The sequence below is a fragment of the Syngnathus scovelli genome, chromosome 6, assembly GCF_024217435.2.
Source record: "Syngnathus scovelli strain Florida chromosome 6, RoL_Ssco_1.2, whole genome shotgun sequence".
In the NCBI taxonomy this organism is placed as follows: Eukaryota; Metazoa; Chordata; class Actinopteri; order Syngnathiformes; family Syngnathidae; genus Syngnathus; species Syngnathus scovelli.
In genome coordinates, this window is record NC_090852.1 from 15,065,394 (window position 1) to 15,081,171 (window position 15,778).

The 15,778-nt window shown below is 41.2% G+C and overlaps 2 protein-coding genes across 3 annotated transcripts; both read left to right on the forward strand.

The window, feature by feature from the left end:
* Positions 1–65: 65 nt before the first annotated feature.
* Positions 66–5,127, forward strand: ldhd (lactate dehydrogenase D). The gene is made up of 11 exons (XM_049724119.2): positions 66–213; positions 875–987; positions 1,736–1,877; positions 2,109–2,250; positions 2,395–2,554; positions 2,718–2,917; positions 3,027–3,155; positions 3,285–3,412; positions 3,897–3,987; positions 4,475–4,586; positions 4,701–5,127. Exons 1-11 carry the CDS (start codon positions 109–111, stop codon positions 4,879–4,881), a joined length of 1,503 nt encoding a protein of 500 aa, XP_049580076.1. The 5' UTR covers positions 66–108; the 3' UTR covers positions 4,882–5,127.
* A 586-nt stretch (positions 5,128–5,713) lies between these two features.
* znrf1 (zinc and ring finger 1) lies at positions 5,714–15,475 on the forward strand. Of its 2 annotated transcripts, none has more exons than XM_049724140.2 (5): positions 5,714–6,792; positions 9,698–9,793; positions 13,053–13,158; positions 13,443–13,533; positions 13,919–14,033. In XM_049724140.2, exons 1-4 carry the CDS (start codon positions 6,399–6,401, stop codon positions 13,498–13,500), a joined length of 654 nt encoding a protein of 217 aa, XP_049580097.1. In that variant the 5' UTR covers positions 5,714–6,398; the 3' UTR covers positions 13,501–13,533; positions 13,919–14,033. The 2 variants fall into 2 exon arrangements, with proteins under 2 accessions (XP_049580097.1, XP_049580096.1); XM_049724139.2 differs by lacking the exon at positions 13,919–14,033 and adding an exon at positions 14,099–15,475 and having other exon boundaries at positions 5,757–6,792.
* Positions 15,476–15,778: the final 303 nt, after the last annotated feature.

Consider the following 15,778-nt stretch of genomic DNA (forward strand, 5'->3'; position numbering starts at 1 on the left):
TTCAAAGTAAAAGAGCTAAAGCCACTGAAGAAGGGAAGTGTTTTAATTTCCCTTTATTCTGAATCTTTAAACGGAAAACCTTAGCGTATTGATAAGAATGGACTAAAAATGGTGGCATGGTATAGTAAAAGCAAAACAATGTTGCTTGTGCTGGCAGCAAGTCAGCGACTTTTTTGTCAGCGTCGCAGCTTTGCAACGATTAACATCGCCAGGGTAAGTTAGTATTCATATAAGTGCACGCCAGTTTTTTGTTGTTGTTTAAACAGGTCGAGGTCATGTGGGCTATGTAAAATGTCAATGTATTGTGGGTAATATAATTCCAGTAGAACACATTGATTGCACGAAGTCGGTCCGTTTATGTTATTGTGCAAAAAATGCATTTTGATAGAACGAATGATACTCATTTGGTGCTATATTTCATTATGCTGTCTACAGAATGGCTATAATATTTGACTGATTGATTGTATGTGTTGCCAATGGACTAGTTGGAGTGCAAGGGGGTCCAGATGAATTTGATAAGGCCAGTGCTAGTTATGTTTTACCCGTCGTTTAGTCAGTCACAGATTGTGCAAGTTTTCCCAACTAAAAAGTAATTTTCATCATAAATACACGTCAACTGTGATACGCAAAATATGAACAAAAATGATGAAAAATCATATTTTTGATTTTCTTGAAGATTTGTAAATTATAATGGAAAACAAGTATTTGGTCAATAACTTTCTTTCTTTCTTTCTTTCTTTCTTTCTTTCTTTCTTTCTTTCTTTCTTTATTTCTTTATTTCTTTATTTATTTCTTTATTTATTTATTATACTAATATAATGATTTTAATATATAATTTGTTTATTTAATATATGCCTGTTGTGTGTCTACACAGAGTGCTGCTTTGGACAGTGCACTTTCTACATTCAGGTCAATATGTGGCGAGGATGGGGTGTCGCTTGGAACTGCTGTCAGAGAGCAACACGGCAAAGATGAATCTGTACACAGGTCAAAGCTACACGAATGTATTTGGAATTTTGGTTGAGAAATGTAAGCATGGCAACATTAACAACGTCTATAGACAGTCAGTTCAGCAAATAATCAGGATTATATTGCTGATATTAACTTGACTGGTCCCTGGATAAATTAATTCTTTCCGTGAAACTCCCTCTTTTCTTATTAGTGTGCATGGTTGCAATCGAGGGTAAGAGAATTGAATATGTCAATGTAACTATGAAAAATAATTTGTCAAAGATAAGTTTTGTCATTGTTTGTTTAACAATCCTTATTAAAGATTGGAAGAAATACAAGCACATCAGTTTAATCTTTGGAAGCCACCTCATCTAACTTTCCACACAATCCAAATGTATCAACTGTCAGTTATTCAATAGATTTTTTAAATTGCAAAATCTGAGTCTTCAGTTTCTGACAGTCTGCTCCTACAACAAAGATCCATGTAATTCCTTATGTGCCATTCCTTACCTTGCAATGCCATTTCCCGGAACTGTTGTAAAGCGATACACTATTTTGTAGCTTTAAACTCAGATCCAGAAAGGTGCTTCAACAAAGCCGGAAAGTAAACAAGCTCCTAGGAGCTAGCTTATTTACCAGTCGGTTAATTAGAAGGATGTGGCTATAGCCCGTGGCAGGGCTTCTACTTTCTGGACCTTGATTTGAAACCTTTTTTGACAAAGGCTAAACTTTCATACCATAACTTCCTTCAGTCTAGTAATGTCCTATGTCAATGTCTGTCTAGATGTCGTCCACCAGATGTGGTGGTTTTTCCACATTCTGTGGAGGAGGTCAGTGCTCTGGCGAAAGTCTGCCATGAAAAGCGCCTGCCCATGATCCCGTTTGGTACTGGAACTGGCCTGGAGGGAGGGGTTGGAGCAGTCAAGGTGGGGGAGAATAAAATCTCATTATCAATAATATCAATAATAACACTTTTGTGTAGTTGCTATCACCACCACTTGAGTGGCCCTCTGGGAAAATTCCCGGCTCTCCGGATTACCCAGCACACCAATGATCTCTGCTGCCTCAGAACTGGTTGCAATCAACATCCCCTCAGAACTACCACAAGGGGACGCACTTGTAGTAGAATACTGAATGCATCATCCCTTTTACTTTAGGGCGGTGTGTGCTTCAGCCTCAGGAATATGGACCACATTTTGGATCTCCACCAGGAAGATTTTGATGTGACCGTAGAGCCTGGTGTGACTCGAAAAGCCCTCAATGCCTATCTGCGAGACACTGGACTGTGGTTTCCTGTTGGTCAGTCAAATACAAACCCAATGTTAACATAAATCTCTCTTATAAAGCGGCTCAATCTTACCCTCCATCTCTCTCTCTGTCTCTCTGCAGATGATTTTGCTAGAATAATTTGAAAAAATGATACTGACATCCATTTCCTCTTAGATCCTGGAGCTGATGCTTCACTTTGTGGTATGGCAGCTTCTAGTGCATCTGGTACCAATGCAGTACGATATGGAACCATGAGAGAAAATGTTATAAACCTAGAAGTGGTACTTGCCAATGGTACTATTATTCACACTGCCGGCAAGGGCCGACGTCCCAGGTAGGAGTTCATATTCAATCATCTTTTCAAGTGCTGTGAGGATGAACGTTTCAAATAATGGATGGATGCCCAAGCAAACATTTGCTCTTCGGAGCAACATGATACATATCTGTGCTTATGTAAGTTTCTATCTGCCTTTTTTTTTTTTATCAATAAATTATAGGAAGACTTCAGCGGGGTACAACTTGACGAACCTTTTTGTTGGATCAGAGGGCACTCTGGGAATTATCACTAAGGCAACTCTACGCCTCTATGGTATTCCAGAAGCCATGGTGTCAGCAGTCTGCTCATTTCCTTCAGTACAGGCTGCTGTGGATAGCACTGTGCAGATTCTACAAGCTGGGGTAGCCATCGCTCGCATTGGTGAGCACAGGTTGCTCGTAGCACTCAACACCACAAACGTTGACCTCTTAGATCATTTAGGATCGTTGATGGCATATTGTAACATTTTGGTTTATTTTTGGTGTTAAAGAATTTCTAGATGATGTGATGATCAATGCATGCAACAAGTTCAGCTCTCTGTCGTATCCCGTTACTCCAACCCTATTCCTGGAGTTCCATGGTTCTGAACAGAGCCTTGCAGAACAAGTCAACACAACTGGTGAGTTGTCAAATAATAGTCATTCATATATTTAGATGGTCTACTTTAGTTGAAGGAAACTTATGTTAGCTCTAGAATGCTGTATAATTTATGATTCTACCACTAACACTCAATAACATGTATCCACAGAGGAAATCACACAGACTAATCATGGCTCTGATTTTCAATGGGCTAGAGATGCAGAAACACGAAACCGATTGTGGAAAGCTCGTCATGACGCCTGGTATGCTGCTCAGGCACTGAGACCTGGTTGCAAGGTAAGATATTGGAGCTCTGTGCTGCTTTGTGGAATGAAGATGTGAAAAATAATAGCGCACCCTATTTGTTTGGTTGACTACCATATTGTTGCAAGCAGCAAGTTCTGTAAGCAGCAGGATACATTCAATCAAGAACATAGCAACAGGGAAAAAGTTTCATCCTTTACATTTTCCAATGCAAATTCTTGCCCACCAATCTTTTTGGTGCCGCGTCGTAATTTGTCTTTTTCTTTTGACTTATTCGAAAAGATTCAAACTAAATAATCGCTTATCCTCACGAGGGTCGCCAGCGTGCTGGAGCCTATCCCAGGAGTCTTTGGGGGAAAAGGCGGGGTACACCTCTGAACCTGTCACTAACCAATTGCAGGGCACATATAGATGAAAATCCATTCACTCTCACACCGGACAATTTGGAGAGGTTGATCGGCCCTACCATGAATGCCTTTTGGAGTGTGGTTGACAAATTTCCCGTTTTGTGTTGTAGGCTTATTCTACAGATGTCTGTGTTCCTATTTCCCAGCTGCCTCATATCATTGTGGAGACAAAGGCCGACCTGATTCAGAACAAACTTACAGGTGAGCACAGTGCAAGTGCGAAGGTTATTTTCTTCATGCCATCCATCACTGCCACACAACATAAAGTTTGTTTAAAATAAAACGTTACAATTAATTATACTAGAAAATGCAATTTCTGGAGAAAATGCGTGTGAAGGTGAAGAAGCTGAATAAATTCTTGGGGAATGCTGCCGATTGATGGAATGAGTTGAATTACTTGAGAAATGTAGAAATGAGAAGTGTAAAGTGAAGTTTTGGAGAATTTGGCGTGAATTTCAAAACTGAAATGCCTTGATTTTTGGGAAGTTGTGGAATAGGAAGGCAAAAGATGAACAATGTGGACATCATCGAGCGCTACCATGGATCAATCTGATTTCTTCCAGAATTTCTCATTCTCATGTTTATCACAAAACAACTGAATGACAGTGTTATTGTTTTGCAAGTAAAAGGGATCCCCCCCCCCCCCCCCCCCCCTTCCAATGTTCTGCCCTTTGTGACGCTTGTGCAGGTCCCATCGCAGGTCATGTGGGTGATGGGAATTTTCACTGTCTGATGTTAGTTGATCCCAATGACCCAGAAGAACTGCATAGGGTCCATCTGTTCAGTGAAAGGTTGGGAAGGTAATAACTTTCTACCTCTTTCTATCGTTTAGTGACCAATATATGCAGAAATCTTAGCAATTCCAATGTTCTCACACTTTTCCTTGACTTTTTTCTTTGTATGTTTTCTTCCAGACGGGCCTTGGCTATGAATGGTACATGCACAGGGGAGCATGGAGTGGGTTTGGGCAAGCGAGCACTGCTCCATGAAGAGATGGGATCCCTGACGATGCAGGTCATGCAGAGCATCAAGGATGGTCTTGACCCAAACAACTTAATGAATCCCGGGAAGGTTTTGCTGCCAAGAGAGCCTTGAAGTATACAGTGAACCAAGTAACAAAATTGTGTGCAAAAGTATGGTGAGTATAAGTGTGATAAATTCTTCGATTTTTCTGCTGATTAAAAATCTGGGAGTATGACATCAAAAGATGAATATATGTAAGGGATCAACATTTCAGATTTTATTTCAAGTTATTTACATCTGGATCAGAACTTAATTAGGAACTTTTGTTTGAACGCGCTTATTTTTTATGTCATGTATGGAAGTAAAGGGTTGATTGAACTCTGGGTGTTAGTGTTAGTTACTTAACTCATTTACTCATAACTAATTTGTTTTCTTCATACTTTCTTCCTGTGTGTCTTTTCATTCAATTCTCTGCATTGACTCAACATTTAATGTGTGATTCTAAAGAGTGTCCAGGCCTGTGTATTGAAGATAATACATTGAAATGTCTGTTGTTATGACAACAGCATAGATTAGCATCTATTGCATTAAGGCAAGCGCACATATACCCACACACTCTTAGACAAAATAATTTGTAACAAAACAGTTGACCACGTAATTTAGCATATGGTGGGGAATTTGCCAACATAGAAATGGCAGAAAAATGGGATGAGATATAAGAACCATTCCCATCAATTAAGAAATTATTCAATTTTTGTGCACCTTGGAAGTACATTGACCCTTCATGTCGTCCAAAATCTCAATGTACAATAAGAAAGGCACGTGTTGCAGACTCCTCCACAAAGTTCAATTACATGTTTATTTTGCTATATATATACGTATATCAGATCCAAATATTCTGGTTTAAAACATTATAAATTGAAGTTATGAATTTTTGCATCTAGGACAGTCGACCTATCTATATTTATTATCGGAGTTTGCGCCTCTTTGCATTGTCTGGCGGGTCGCGGCGGAAGGTACATGAGGGCGGGGCAAGCGATCCCAATTTCCAGTGCGACTGCTTGGTTGGATGCTGGCAGATCGAAGAGAAAAAAAAAAAACACCATCGCGGACATATTGCCGTGTCACGGCTGCCAGACAGACCAGCAACAGTTGTCACGATGTCTGAGCCGAGATGAGACAGGAGCGGCGGAGCGAATATTGCGGCGCTGCTGCTGCGTCTCTGCCGTGTCGTGTCCCGCCTGCTGAGACGCAAGCTCGTTTATCACCTGGGACGGTCAGGGGGAGTCTTGTATGTGTGTCAGCGTGCGTGCGTGTGTCATCCTGGACTATCTGCGTCACTTAGCGTGTCAGCAGCATCCTCCCGGTGCTGTCGGGGGTTGTCTGGGAGAGCTGAATCCAGACGACCGGGCTGGCCAATGATCCGCTCAGCGGGGAAACGAGCTGTTGCGTCTGCACCGAGTCACAGCTGACGAGCCTGCGGAGTCGGACACACAAGAGCGCCAGGACAGACAGACAGACGGGCCGAGAGACAGACGGGAGGGAGCGAGAGGAGGGGGGCGGACAGCCTGTTACGGCTCTCTCGACCCTTTGCGGATCGAGCAGAGCCCCCTCCCGCTTTGACCAACAACCCCCCGCCCGTTTGTTGGATGGGGGGAAAGCAGAGCACGGCGGGGCGGTCCCGGGGTGCTTTTCCCGGTGTTTCTACGGATGACAGCGCGGTACCACCATCGGCCCATTTCGGCCACTACCGGTCGAGCGGCACCATGGGCCTCCGGAGCCGCTCGGTGAGCTCCGTGGCCGCGATGGACATTGAGCAATCGCCCACTGTGCCCTTCGGCTTTTACACCCCCAGAGGTACGGACTCGGATCGAGCTGGAGGGGGGTCAGGGGGCACACCCGCAGGTTCTCACGGAACCGGCTACCAGGACGGTGGCGGTGGACGGCATCACACAGACGGAGTGCTCTATTTGGGATCCCGGGGGTCGCTGGCTGACACCTTGCCCCTGCACATCGCTCCCCGCTGGTTCAGTGCGCACAGCGGTAAGAGTGATCCACACACCTTCGCACACGAGAGCCGCGTAGCACTCCCTCACGCCCCTTACAGCCAGTAACGTGCAGGGCAGGCAGCCTGCAGCCAAACGTTTAATGCGATTTAAGGTTAGTCTTGTTCACTGTTTGTGTAAGACCCCAAATGCAGACTGAACTGAAAATGAACTGAAATTTTCCTTTTAGCTTTTGAATTTTATTATGTTAATGTCATGTGGTAATTCGGTATTATTATACATAAAAATATTCCAAATGTTTCATTTGGAACGTTTGCTTAGCCGTGATGGATATTATCAAAATAATTTATTCTGCTATGTTCATTAGTATACAGAATTGCATTTTATTTTAGGGATGTCTAATCCTTCTATTTGGGTTAAGGTAACCACTCTAGTGACAACTTTTAGTCGAATGTACAACCTCCATGATAAATACACATTCCAATTGTTAAGCTGTTTGAGCATTGCTATATAAAAGCAGAATTCTCGATACAGCTTTTTATCGGATCTACTTACGAGTGATCATAGTGTTGGGGCTGGGCAGTGAATGAATGTGTTGTGTTGAGCTTAACATTGGAAGTAGGTTGTGTGTCAAAAAGCCTTGTGGCGCTTTCTGTATACAGTAGGTCAGTCCTTGTTGTGTGAAATGACATGAATAAGCCTGTTGCTAAATCTAGCTGAGTCAATTAGCTCAACGATTAAAGTCCAAGGAGGGAGGGAGCAGAAACCGGATAAGATGGAAAATAGTGCGAGGTGTGGAAGCAAGGTATGAAAGGGAGGGAGTAGGTTGAGCAGGATTTGTGCTTATCTGCAGCTTGCATGATTCACTATAAAATATTTTGATGTGAGACTTGGCATTTCAATCTCAGGTATAAACATAAATTCCTAACCACATGATCACAGCTCTTTAAATGCATGCACAATAGATGTGCAGAAATCAAGGAGGGAGGTGCACACCAACATCCACAGCAGACACAATCAGGCCCCTAGGCTCTCATTACTGAAGCCCCAGACAGCTCACAGCAGGAGAATAACAACTTGGATATCCGTCAGCAGCTCGGTTGTTTTGCCTTTGCCTGGTCACTGATCTTTACGTATGTGTGAGGAGAACAGATGAAAGGAAGTCGGGAGTAGGTTTGAAAATACCAGGATTTCCCAGGATCATCATCCATCCATCCATCCATCCATCCATCCATCCATCCATCCATCCATCCATCCATCCATCCATCCATCCATCCATCCATCCATCCATCCATCCATCCATCCATCCATCCATCCATCCATCCATCCATCCATCCATCCATCCATCCATCCATCCATCCATCCATCCCTCCCTCATGGGAACTCTGGGTTTCTTTCTCCCACATAAAAAAATACGTTAAAAATATATATGTGAGGACAGTAGCTGTAATTTAAGACTAGAAATTGGCCTTCGCTGTAAAAGTGAACAAATCTAAAGGTACCCTGAGATTGGTTTGCCGAAAGCCAACTGGGATAGGCTCCAGTGCCCGAGGAAACGGATGAATGGATGTCCCCTTCATTTTTGTTGCATCATAAAGCAACGGCATCCTAAACTGGATTTTTCTGGTCAATTTAATAAGTTAAAGTGCCCCTGTTAGGTCGAATGTGAAGGCATTTGTGATGAGGTCTATGGTTTTCAAATATACTGCTCCAACTTTTCACATTGTTCTGGTCACATCTGCATTTATTTTTGTCTGATAACTGCTGGGTTAAAAATTGTACCGACCCAGGAAGTCAGTTTGACCCAACTTTCGGTTGTTTTGGAAAATAATTGTTGGGTTCTTTGGTACAAAAGATGGATTGTTTGTGCAATTTTCACTCAGTATTTTTAAGGGTGTATGGAAGAAAATTGAGAAAACGACTTCATAAATGCCAAGTGGTTCAGGTGTCCCCCACCTACTGCCCGATGACTGCTGAGATAGGCTCCAGCAATCGGCTCTGTAATTGAAAGCTCTCCTTTCGACACTCCCAACATCCATCCTCTCCACTTCCTCTGTCTCCATCTATCTATTTTTCCCTTTCTCCTGTTCCCAGGGAAACGGTTGGTCATTTCAGAAAGGTATTGAGACATTTTTGGTGAGAGTTGCATGAGTTGTAAGGAATGATGTCATCAAGCCAATGTTTTTTCTGGCATGCCGCTTTTGGTCATGATGGCAGACAACTACAGATGTTCAGCCTGCCCACTGTCCAGCGCAGAAGGGCTTTCTGGAGTGAAGTGTGTGTGTTTTCTCTTTCACATAACAATTGTTTTTGAAGATGACACATCTAAAGGGTAGAACGAGGTCATGATTGAATGTGCGTTCCCATGTCAAGAACAAGAAGTGGCCACTTACATTCACACACAAACAAAGGCACACATCTCGGTTAAGTTGTTGTCTGCAATATTGACAGCAGTTAAATCAGGCGATTGATTGGAAGCGAAGTAAATAATGACACTTGCTGTGAGTCAGAGTCTGAGCATGGAACGAGAGAGAGAGAGAGAGAGAGAGAGAAGGAGAGAGAGAGAGAGAGAGAGAGAGCATATGATTACTTTTAAAGTGCTGTAACTGGTGACAAATACAGGATTACAATTTGCAATTAAATTTGCGAAACCACAACTGTGGGGAATATAGACTTATTAAGAAAAATATCTAGAATTCTGCTGCACACTTTAATAAAATTTGCATTAACAAATCTATCGTGAGAAATACGTGATATATGGGTATGTGTTACTAGAGTACTGTCAAAAGAGTAAGACATATACGTATAATACTGCCTAAAACATCATTATGGCTTTTCTACGAAAAGAGCAAGAGCAAATACAACTGACACAATTTCTCTTGAATATGTGTGTCACGATCTGTGATTTTTATTCCATGATTTATTCTGTGGTGTTCTTTTAGGATTCAAGTGTCCTGTGTGCTCCAAATCTGTGGCATCCACTGAAATGGAAGTTCACTTCATCATGTGTCTGAGCAAGCCTCGACTCTCATACAATGGTGAGCATCATCTCAGCAACTTTCTCTTTTTGAAATGACTAATTTACTCTTGAACAAAACATGGAGTCAGGATCCCTTTCTTGGCTGCTGCGCTGACATTTAGATAGAGGGACAAGATAAATGTAGGTTGAAAGGATGCTTGAAAGAGGCATTTAGATTTCCCCACCCATGCCAAAGACATGCCAAATATTACAATTACAAATATGACAGTGACATACAATTTGAAGGCTTAAAGCACCTGGAAAAACACGCCTATAAAATCTAAGAGTGACTTATAAAGCACTCCTGAAACCTGGTTTTACTGGAAATTCAACAATACTGTCAACGCTTACTAAATAATCTCAGCCCCTGTAGCAGATAGAAACATAATTCCAAAAAACATTTGAGAGCTTATACTTGTGGGTATAAAATAAATTTCAGCTTATGTCTATCAACATCCAATCCAATTTTTGCAAATTCTACCTTCATCTCTGGGGACAGGTGAAAACAGCCTTGATTAAAATTAGCCTTCAAAATCTTCTTCTTCTTCTTCCCTGTTGTCTGCAAACCTAATTTTAGCCCCAAATCCAGATCTAATGGTTCCTCTGGTTTGAAGTCCTCAAGTGTAATTTTTGTTGGTGAGGCTTATAATCAGGTGAGGCTTATAGTCCAAAAATTACAGTATATCTTAAATCTGAGAGGGTTATCACAGCCGGGGGAACTGCAAAACAGGCAGGACAGCGACTCCCTAGGATTGGACTACCACTGATTTAAAGGTAAATCCCAAAAGAGAGTGTTGAGAGAGCTGAAATAAAGGCAAAAAAAATTCAAATAATAATAAATAAATATGAAATACAAATACAATCTCTTTTACACAAGTGCTGTGTACATTTAGGACAAATATCATTGAGTAACAAAACAAAAGACAAAACACCACAATACATGACCTTCAATATCATGTAATCCTCAATTAGGATTTATGCATTTAACTTTTTTTTTAGCTTTGCAAATGTATTGTATTTTTTTTTTATGTCTGGAAAAGTAGGACTGTAGCTTGCAGAATGTTACCCTCTGTATTATTGGACTGCAATGACCCAGTTTTGAAACTGAGAAGGATATTTTCAGCTCACAACAGGGGTCATAGTACATAAAAAACATTATCAATTAATCATGACATCTTGGACACTCAAAAATCCTAGGTTTCATTTGATGTTAAATTAAGGCGATAAACACTTTCTGATTTAGTTAAAGAAAGATTTAGGGCACACAAAATGATGTGTATTTTTTGCTGAGCTTTTAAATTGACCTAAATCAATGGGAAAATTTTCTTTAATGTAAGAATAAAAAGCTTGAAGTAGCATTCTATATTGAATGCTAAATCTCAGGTCAGTCGATCAGTAGTGTTTAGGGGGTTGATTAATCTCCGCTTCCTATTTGGATTTGCACATTAGAGAAATGTAAACAGGAGAAAAGGGCCTGCTGCATAGACGTGGGCTTGCTGCATAGACGTGCCCTGCAATTTCATTGAGGTGTTTTCAGAGAGATGAGAGATGCTGAGAGAGAGCAACCAATAGAACAATAGAAAATGGGAAGAGAGGAGAGCAGGTTGATGGAAGCTTGTTTGAGCAGCTAAGCTGATTTGCAGTCAGAGCATATGTCTCCTGTCTCTTTGTGCATCTCACAGTCTATCCCCCTGTCCTTATCTGCCCCACATTCTGCCTGGAACTCTGCAAAACACCTTATGCTTGCTCTAGAAACCTCTAATTAAAAATGTATATGCTATAATAAGGTATGATTTATATGATGGGGATTTTTTTTAAAGAATATTTTTCCATACAGTGTCATGGTTATTTTGTGGGTATTGATGCATTGGCAAAAATGTAATTGTCCTTCATGTTTATTTAATATGATGTTTTTGTAAAGCGTTCCATTCAAACTGTGGACAGGTCTGTTTAAAAGAATCATATTTTCATATTAAGATGAATCATTCATCACCAGATTACATTCCCATACCTTTACGGACTCAGCTACTATGTTATGGGCGCAACATTTAAAGTTATAAAATTGACTGAGTAAAATTTAGTACACAATCTAGGTGGAACTCAATCAAATGTCATGCTGATGGACTTTCAATTTGTTACAATTTCAATATATCAATTGCCGTACTAGTGGGCAAATCTAGAGTAACAAAATCAATGGAACCTTCCAAAAGTCATACAACACAAATCAATGTGTGAAGAATGTGATATGTATTTCACTAACTTTTCAATTATGGGCAATGCTATTGTTATGCATGTAACAAACTAAAACTCTTTAGCATCTCTAGCTTGCATCTCAGATACAAAATTGCAGTCTTTTGTCATTTTTTCATTTGTCACTGTGACAGACATGTTAGGCTGATTCATTTATCACCAGACTAAATTCAACCAAGTGCAAATCTTATTTATTGAGGGAAAAGGGGAAGTGGAAAGCTGGAGCGCTGGTGGAGCAATGAGGCTGCCGCTGGACAGGTTGACGAGAGGTGCCGGGATGGGAACAAGCAGGCTAGCAGACCGATGGGGAGCCGAGCTCGTGGGCTCGGACTCAGACTAAATTCATGCCTTGTTTATTAGAATTTTTTTTCCATGTACGTACTATGTCTCATGTGTCTGTGCAATCAGCACCTTGGATAGTTCTGTATCTCAGGTCCTGCCCCTCCCATCCTGTGACTGACATTGCTTTCAGCCAGGCCCTGCAAGTAATCACCACTTATTGCCTGTTCATCACCACACCTGCTCCCGGCTCATAAATTCCCGTCACTCCTAGAAGGTTCTTCTAGGTTGCTACCTGTCGGTTTGTTACCTGTTTCTGCTGTCTGACTGTTACCAATTCTGACACCTGTTGCTGACCGAGCTTGCCTGTTTTCCTGACCATTCCTGAACGCTGCACGACCTGACACTCTGCCTGTTCCTGACCATGTCCTAATTTTGGCTGGTGCAACTTGTATGCAGGTGTGGTTTATAGTCCGAAAATTACGGCAATTCCTGTATTGTGAAAAAAGGCTTTTTAATTGTGTGTAGAAGAACTAAAAGTGGTAAATAAATGATAGAAATAAAAGTTATTGCAACTTTAATTTATTTCTCTCAATCTCAATAACGTCCAACTGTGTACTGACTAATCTCTGTGTGCTCTACTAACCTTGTCTCCAAATGACTAACTGTTGGTTCATGTGTAAAATGGTTGCATTCAGGATGCATATATTTAGCGACTTCAATTTCTTTATATATGCTTGCCTCCTTAGATGATGTGTTGATGAAGGATGCTGGCGAGTGTGTCATCTGTCTTGAGGAACTGCAGCAAGGAGACACCATAGCCAGACTGCCGTGCCTCTGTATCTACCACAAAAGGTGATTTTAAAAAAAATTCTTTACTATGCTTTGATTTTACATCAATTAAGCTGTGACCTCAAAACTAAAATGAGTTTGCCATCCCTGCTATGCATTGTTGGGTGATATAACATGATTTACATTTTTGCTGTTTTAAACCAATGTTTTTGCATCTTCTCCTTTTCACTCAATCATCTTTGTGTTTTATGTGTCCGTGTTGAATTACATTTTCTGACAAACTGGTATTTACTTCACTCATATCTTTCAGCACATTAATTATGCATTTGTTTCCTCCACTTTTACAGCTGTATAGACTCGTGGTTTGAGATTAATCGGTCCTGCCCAGAACACCCATCTGACTGACTGACCGTGGGCCCACTGACAATATTGTTCAAGGTGAGGGACACATGCATACTGCAAACAAAAAAGTGTGTAACAAATACTCCTGTTACTGCTAAACGTAATTTCGATCTCTTTGTGTGTCTTGACATGTGAAGAAATTGACAATAAAGCAGACTTTGACTTTACTAATCTGAACCAAGGGTGTAACTGCCTCCTTTCTGAGGGGTATGCAAACACATAACAGTGAAAATATCAAATTAGGAGATCCAAAAAAAGTTTGTACTCTGTAAATAATGTTAGCACGGTAATATTATTTGTCATGCCTTGGCACTCGCCCATTTGTCAAGAATGGCATCAAATGAAATAGACCTTACCACACTGTTTTCAAGAGCGATAACTGCTAACTGGGTCAAACTATTTTTTGCTCTTACTCTAACAGAGGAATGTTTTTCAAGGGGTTAAGCTGACTCAAGGATCTCTCTGCAGATCCAACCACCAGAGATATGGTCAATAAAGGCTACTGTCAAAAGTGAAGAAAAGTGTTTTGCATCCTTTACTGTTGCTCAATCTGCCTTGTGAAAATATTTGCTTACGCCCTTTTTTCTCTTTCTGCCACTAGGGTGGCTCACAGTCGTGCCATGGATATCTGGACACAGGTTCAACAAAATCAGAAGAAACAAACAAATATGAATATTCCACCCAAGGAAGAGAACTACCAAAAAAGAACCAACCAAAATATTTGCCACACGAACAAGTGGCTCATGATGAGAACTTCGGTTTTGAAAGAGACCTTATGCAGTATCTGCTGAATAGAGTGAAGACAACCCAGTCCGTCAAAGGGCTTCACCTGCCTCATCTCGCTCCCCATACTTGTTTGTGGCCACTTGCCTCTGTCCCGTGTTCAGATCGTCCTTGTCAAGATCAGGATCTGCCAGTACTTTGTCTTCATGGCCTTAACTGGGGAAGAGAGAGGAAGCAGACTTGAGTATGAACGGAGACGGGTATCAAATGACACCAGGAAAAGAGAAAAGGAGCACAAGGAAACCATGTTTTAATGAACAAGACGGAAGCATATAATATTATATATAACATAATATTCAGTGGGTCGCTCAGTTGTCAACTCCTCAATGACGTCATAACATACTGGGCCTCATTGCTCAGCCGTTCTGCCCCCCTCCCCCTACTTCTGCGCTCTTCCTTGCCAGTTTGACAAAGAATAATCTGAATGTTCCTGAAATAGTGAGGGAAACTGATCTGATTTGGAGAAATGCCAACCGCATAGATTGAGGCAGGATGGAGTGGAGGTCTGCTGAGAAACGGTCTAAGCATGCCAACTCCCACTTGAGAGAAGATAAGAAAGGCCAGCAATGTCTCTCTGGCTGTGTAACACATTTGGGATACTGCGACGTCGGGCTTTCATGCATGTTTGTCCGAGTGAAAGGTTGGAGGCTGACTGGGACAGTGCTCTGTGTGCCTGTGTGTTGGTCCGCGTATTCAGATGTTTACAGCTAGACGTCGATGTCCCCTGTGTCTGACTGGCAGTCGTCCCTTTACTTTGCTGATGTTTACAGCTACTGCGAAGCTACATATGTGACAAATTGTACACATGTACCTCTTGGTTTGACTTCTTTTAGATGAGCCTGATTTTTCATATGCTGTTACCTTGTGAGAACCTCATGATTATGAGAGTCTCAATGTTTTTTGATCTATGCTACTCTTCCTGCTAGCGTGGATAAGACTGCTTGAAGCTGAACCGGAATTGTGAGCCAATTGGTCCCTAAAATAGACTCTGCGGTCCTGTTGTAGATCAATCAAAGGGGCTCATTTGCTTTATTTTGTTCATATTTAACAATATTTGTTCAATATTACAATCATGCGAGCTGCTACTCACACTTTAGAATGCCAAGAGCTGATTTACGAAGACTGCTACAAAAGAAAAACGTGCATAAACTAAGCTACTGTAAACAAATGGTGGAATAAATTGTGCTAGATGACATTCTGCTTCGATGTACATGCACTTCATTTTTATTGAATGTTTTAATCATGTAAATGCTGAAATATTTAAAAGAAGCATAAGAATAGTTTGATTAAAAAGTTGACTGGAGAAGTGAAAACTTAACACTGGTTCAAATTAGGCTGTTCAGTTCCAATGATTTAAAACGGGGGTAGCAACACATATAAGAAAACAGAAAACAACCAACAAAATTAATATCTGTTTCTGAAGCAAATTCGAGAAATGTGAATGAATTGTGGAATGTTGTCAAAGTGTAAGAACAGCTGAAAGGTGCCTCCATGCCTC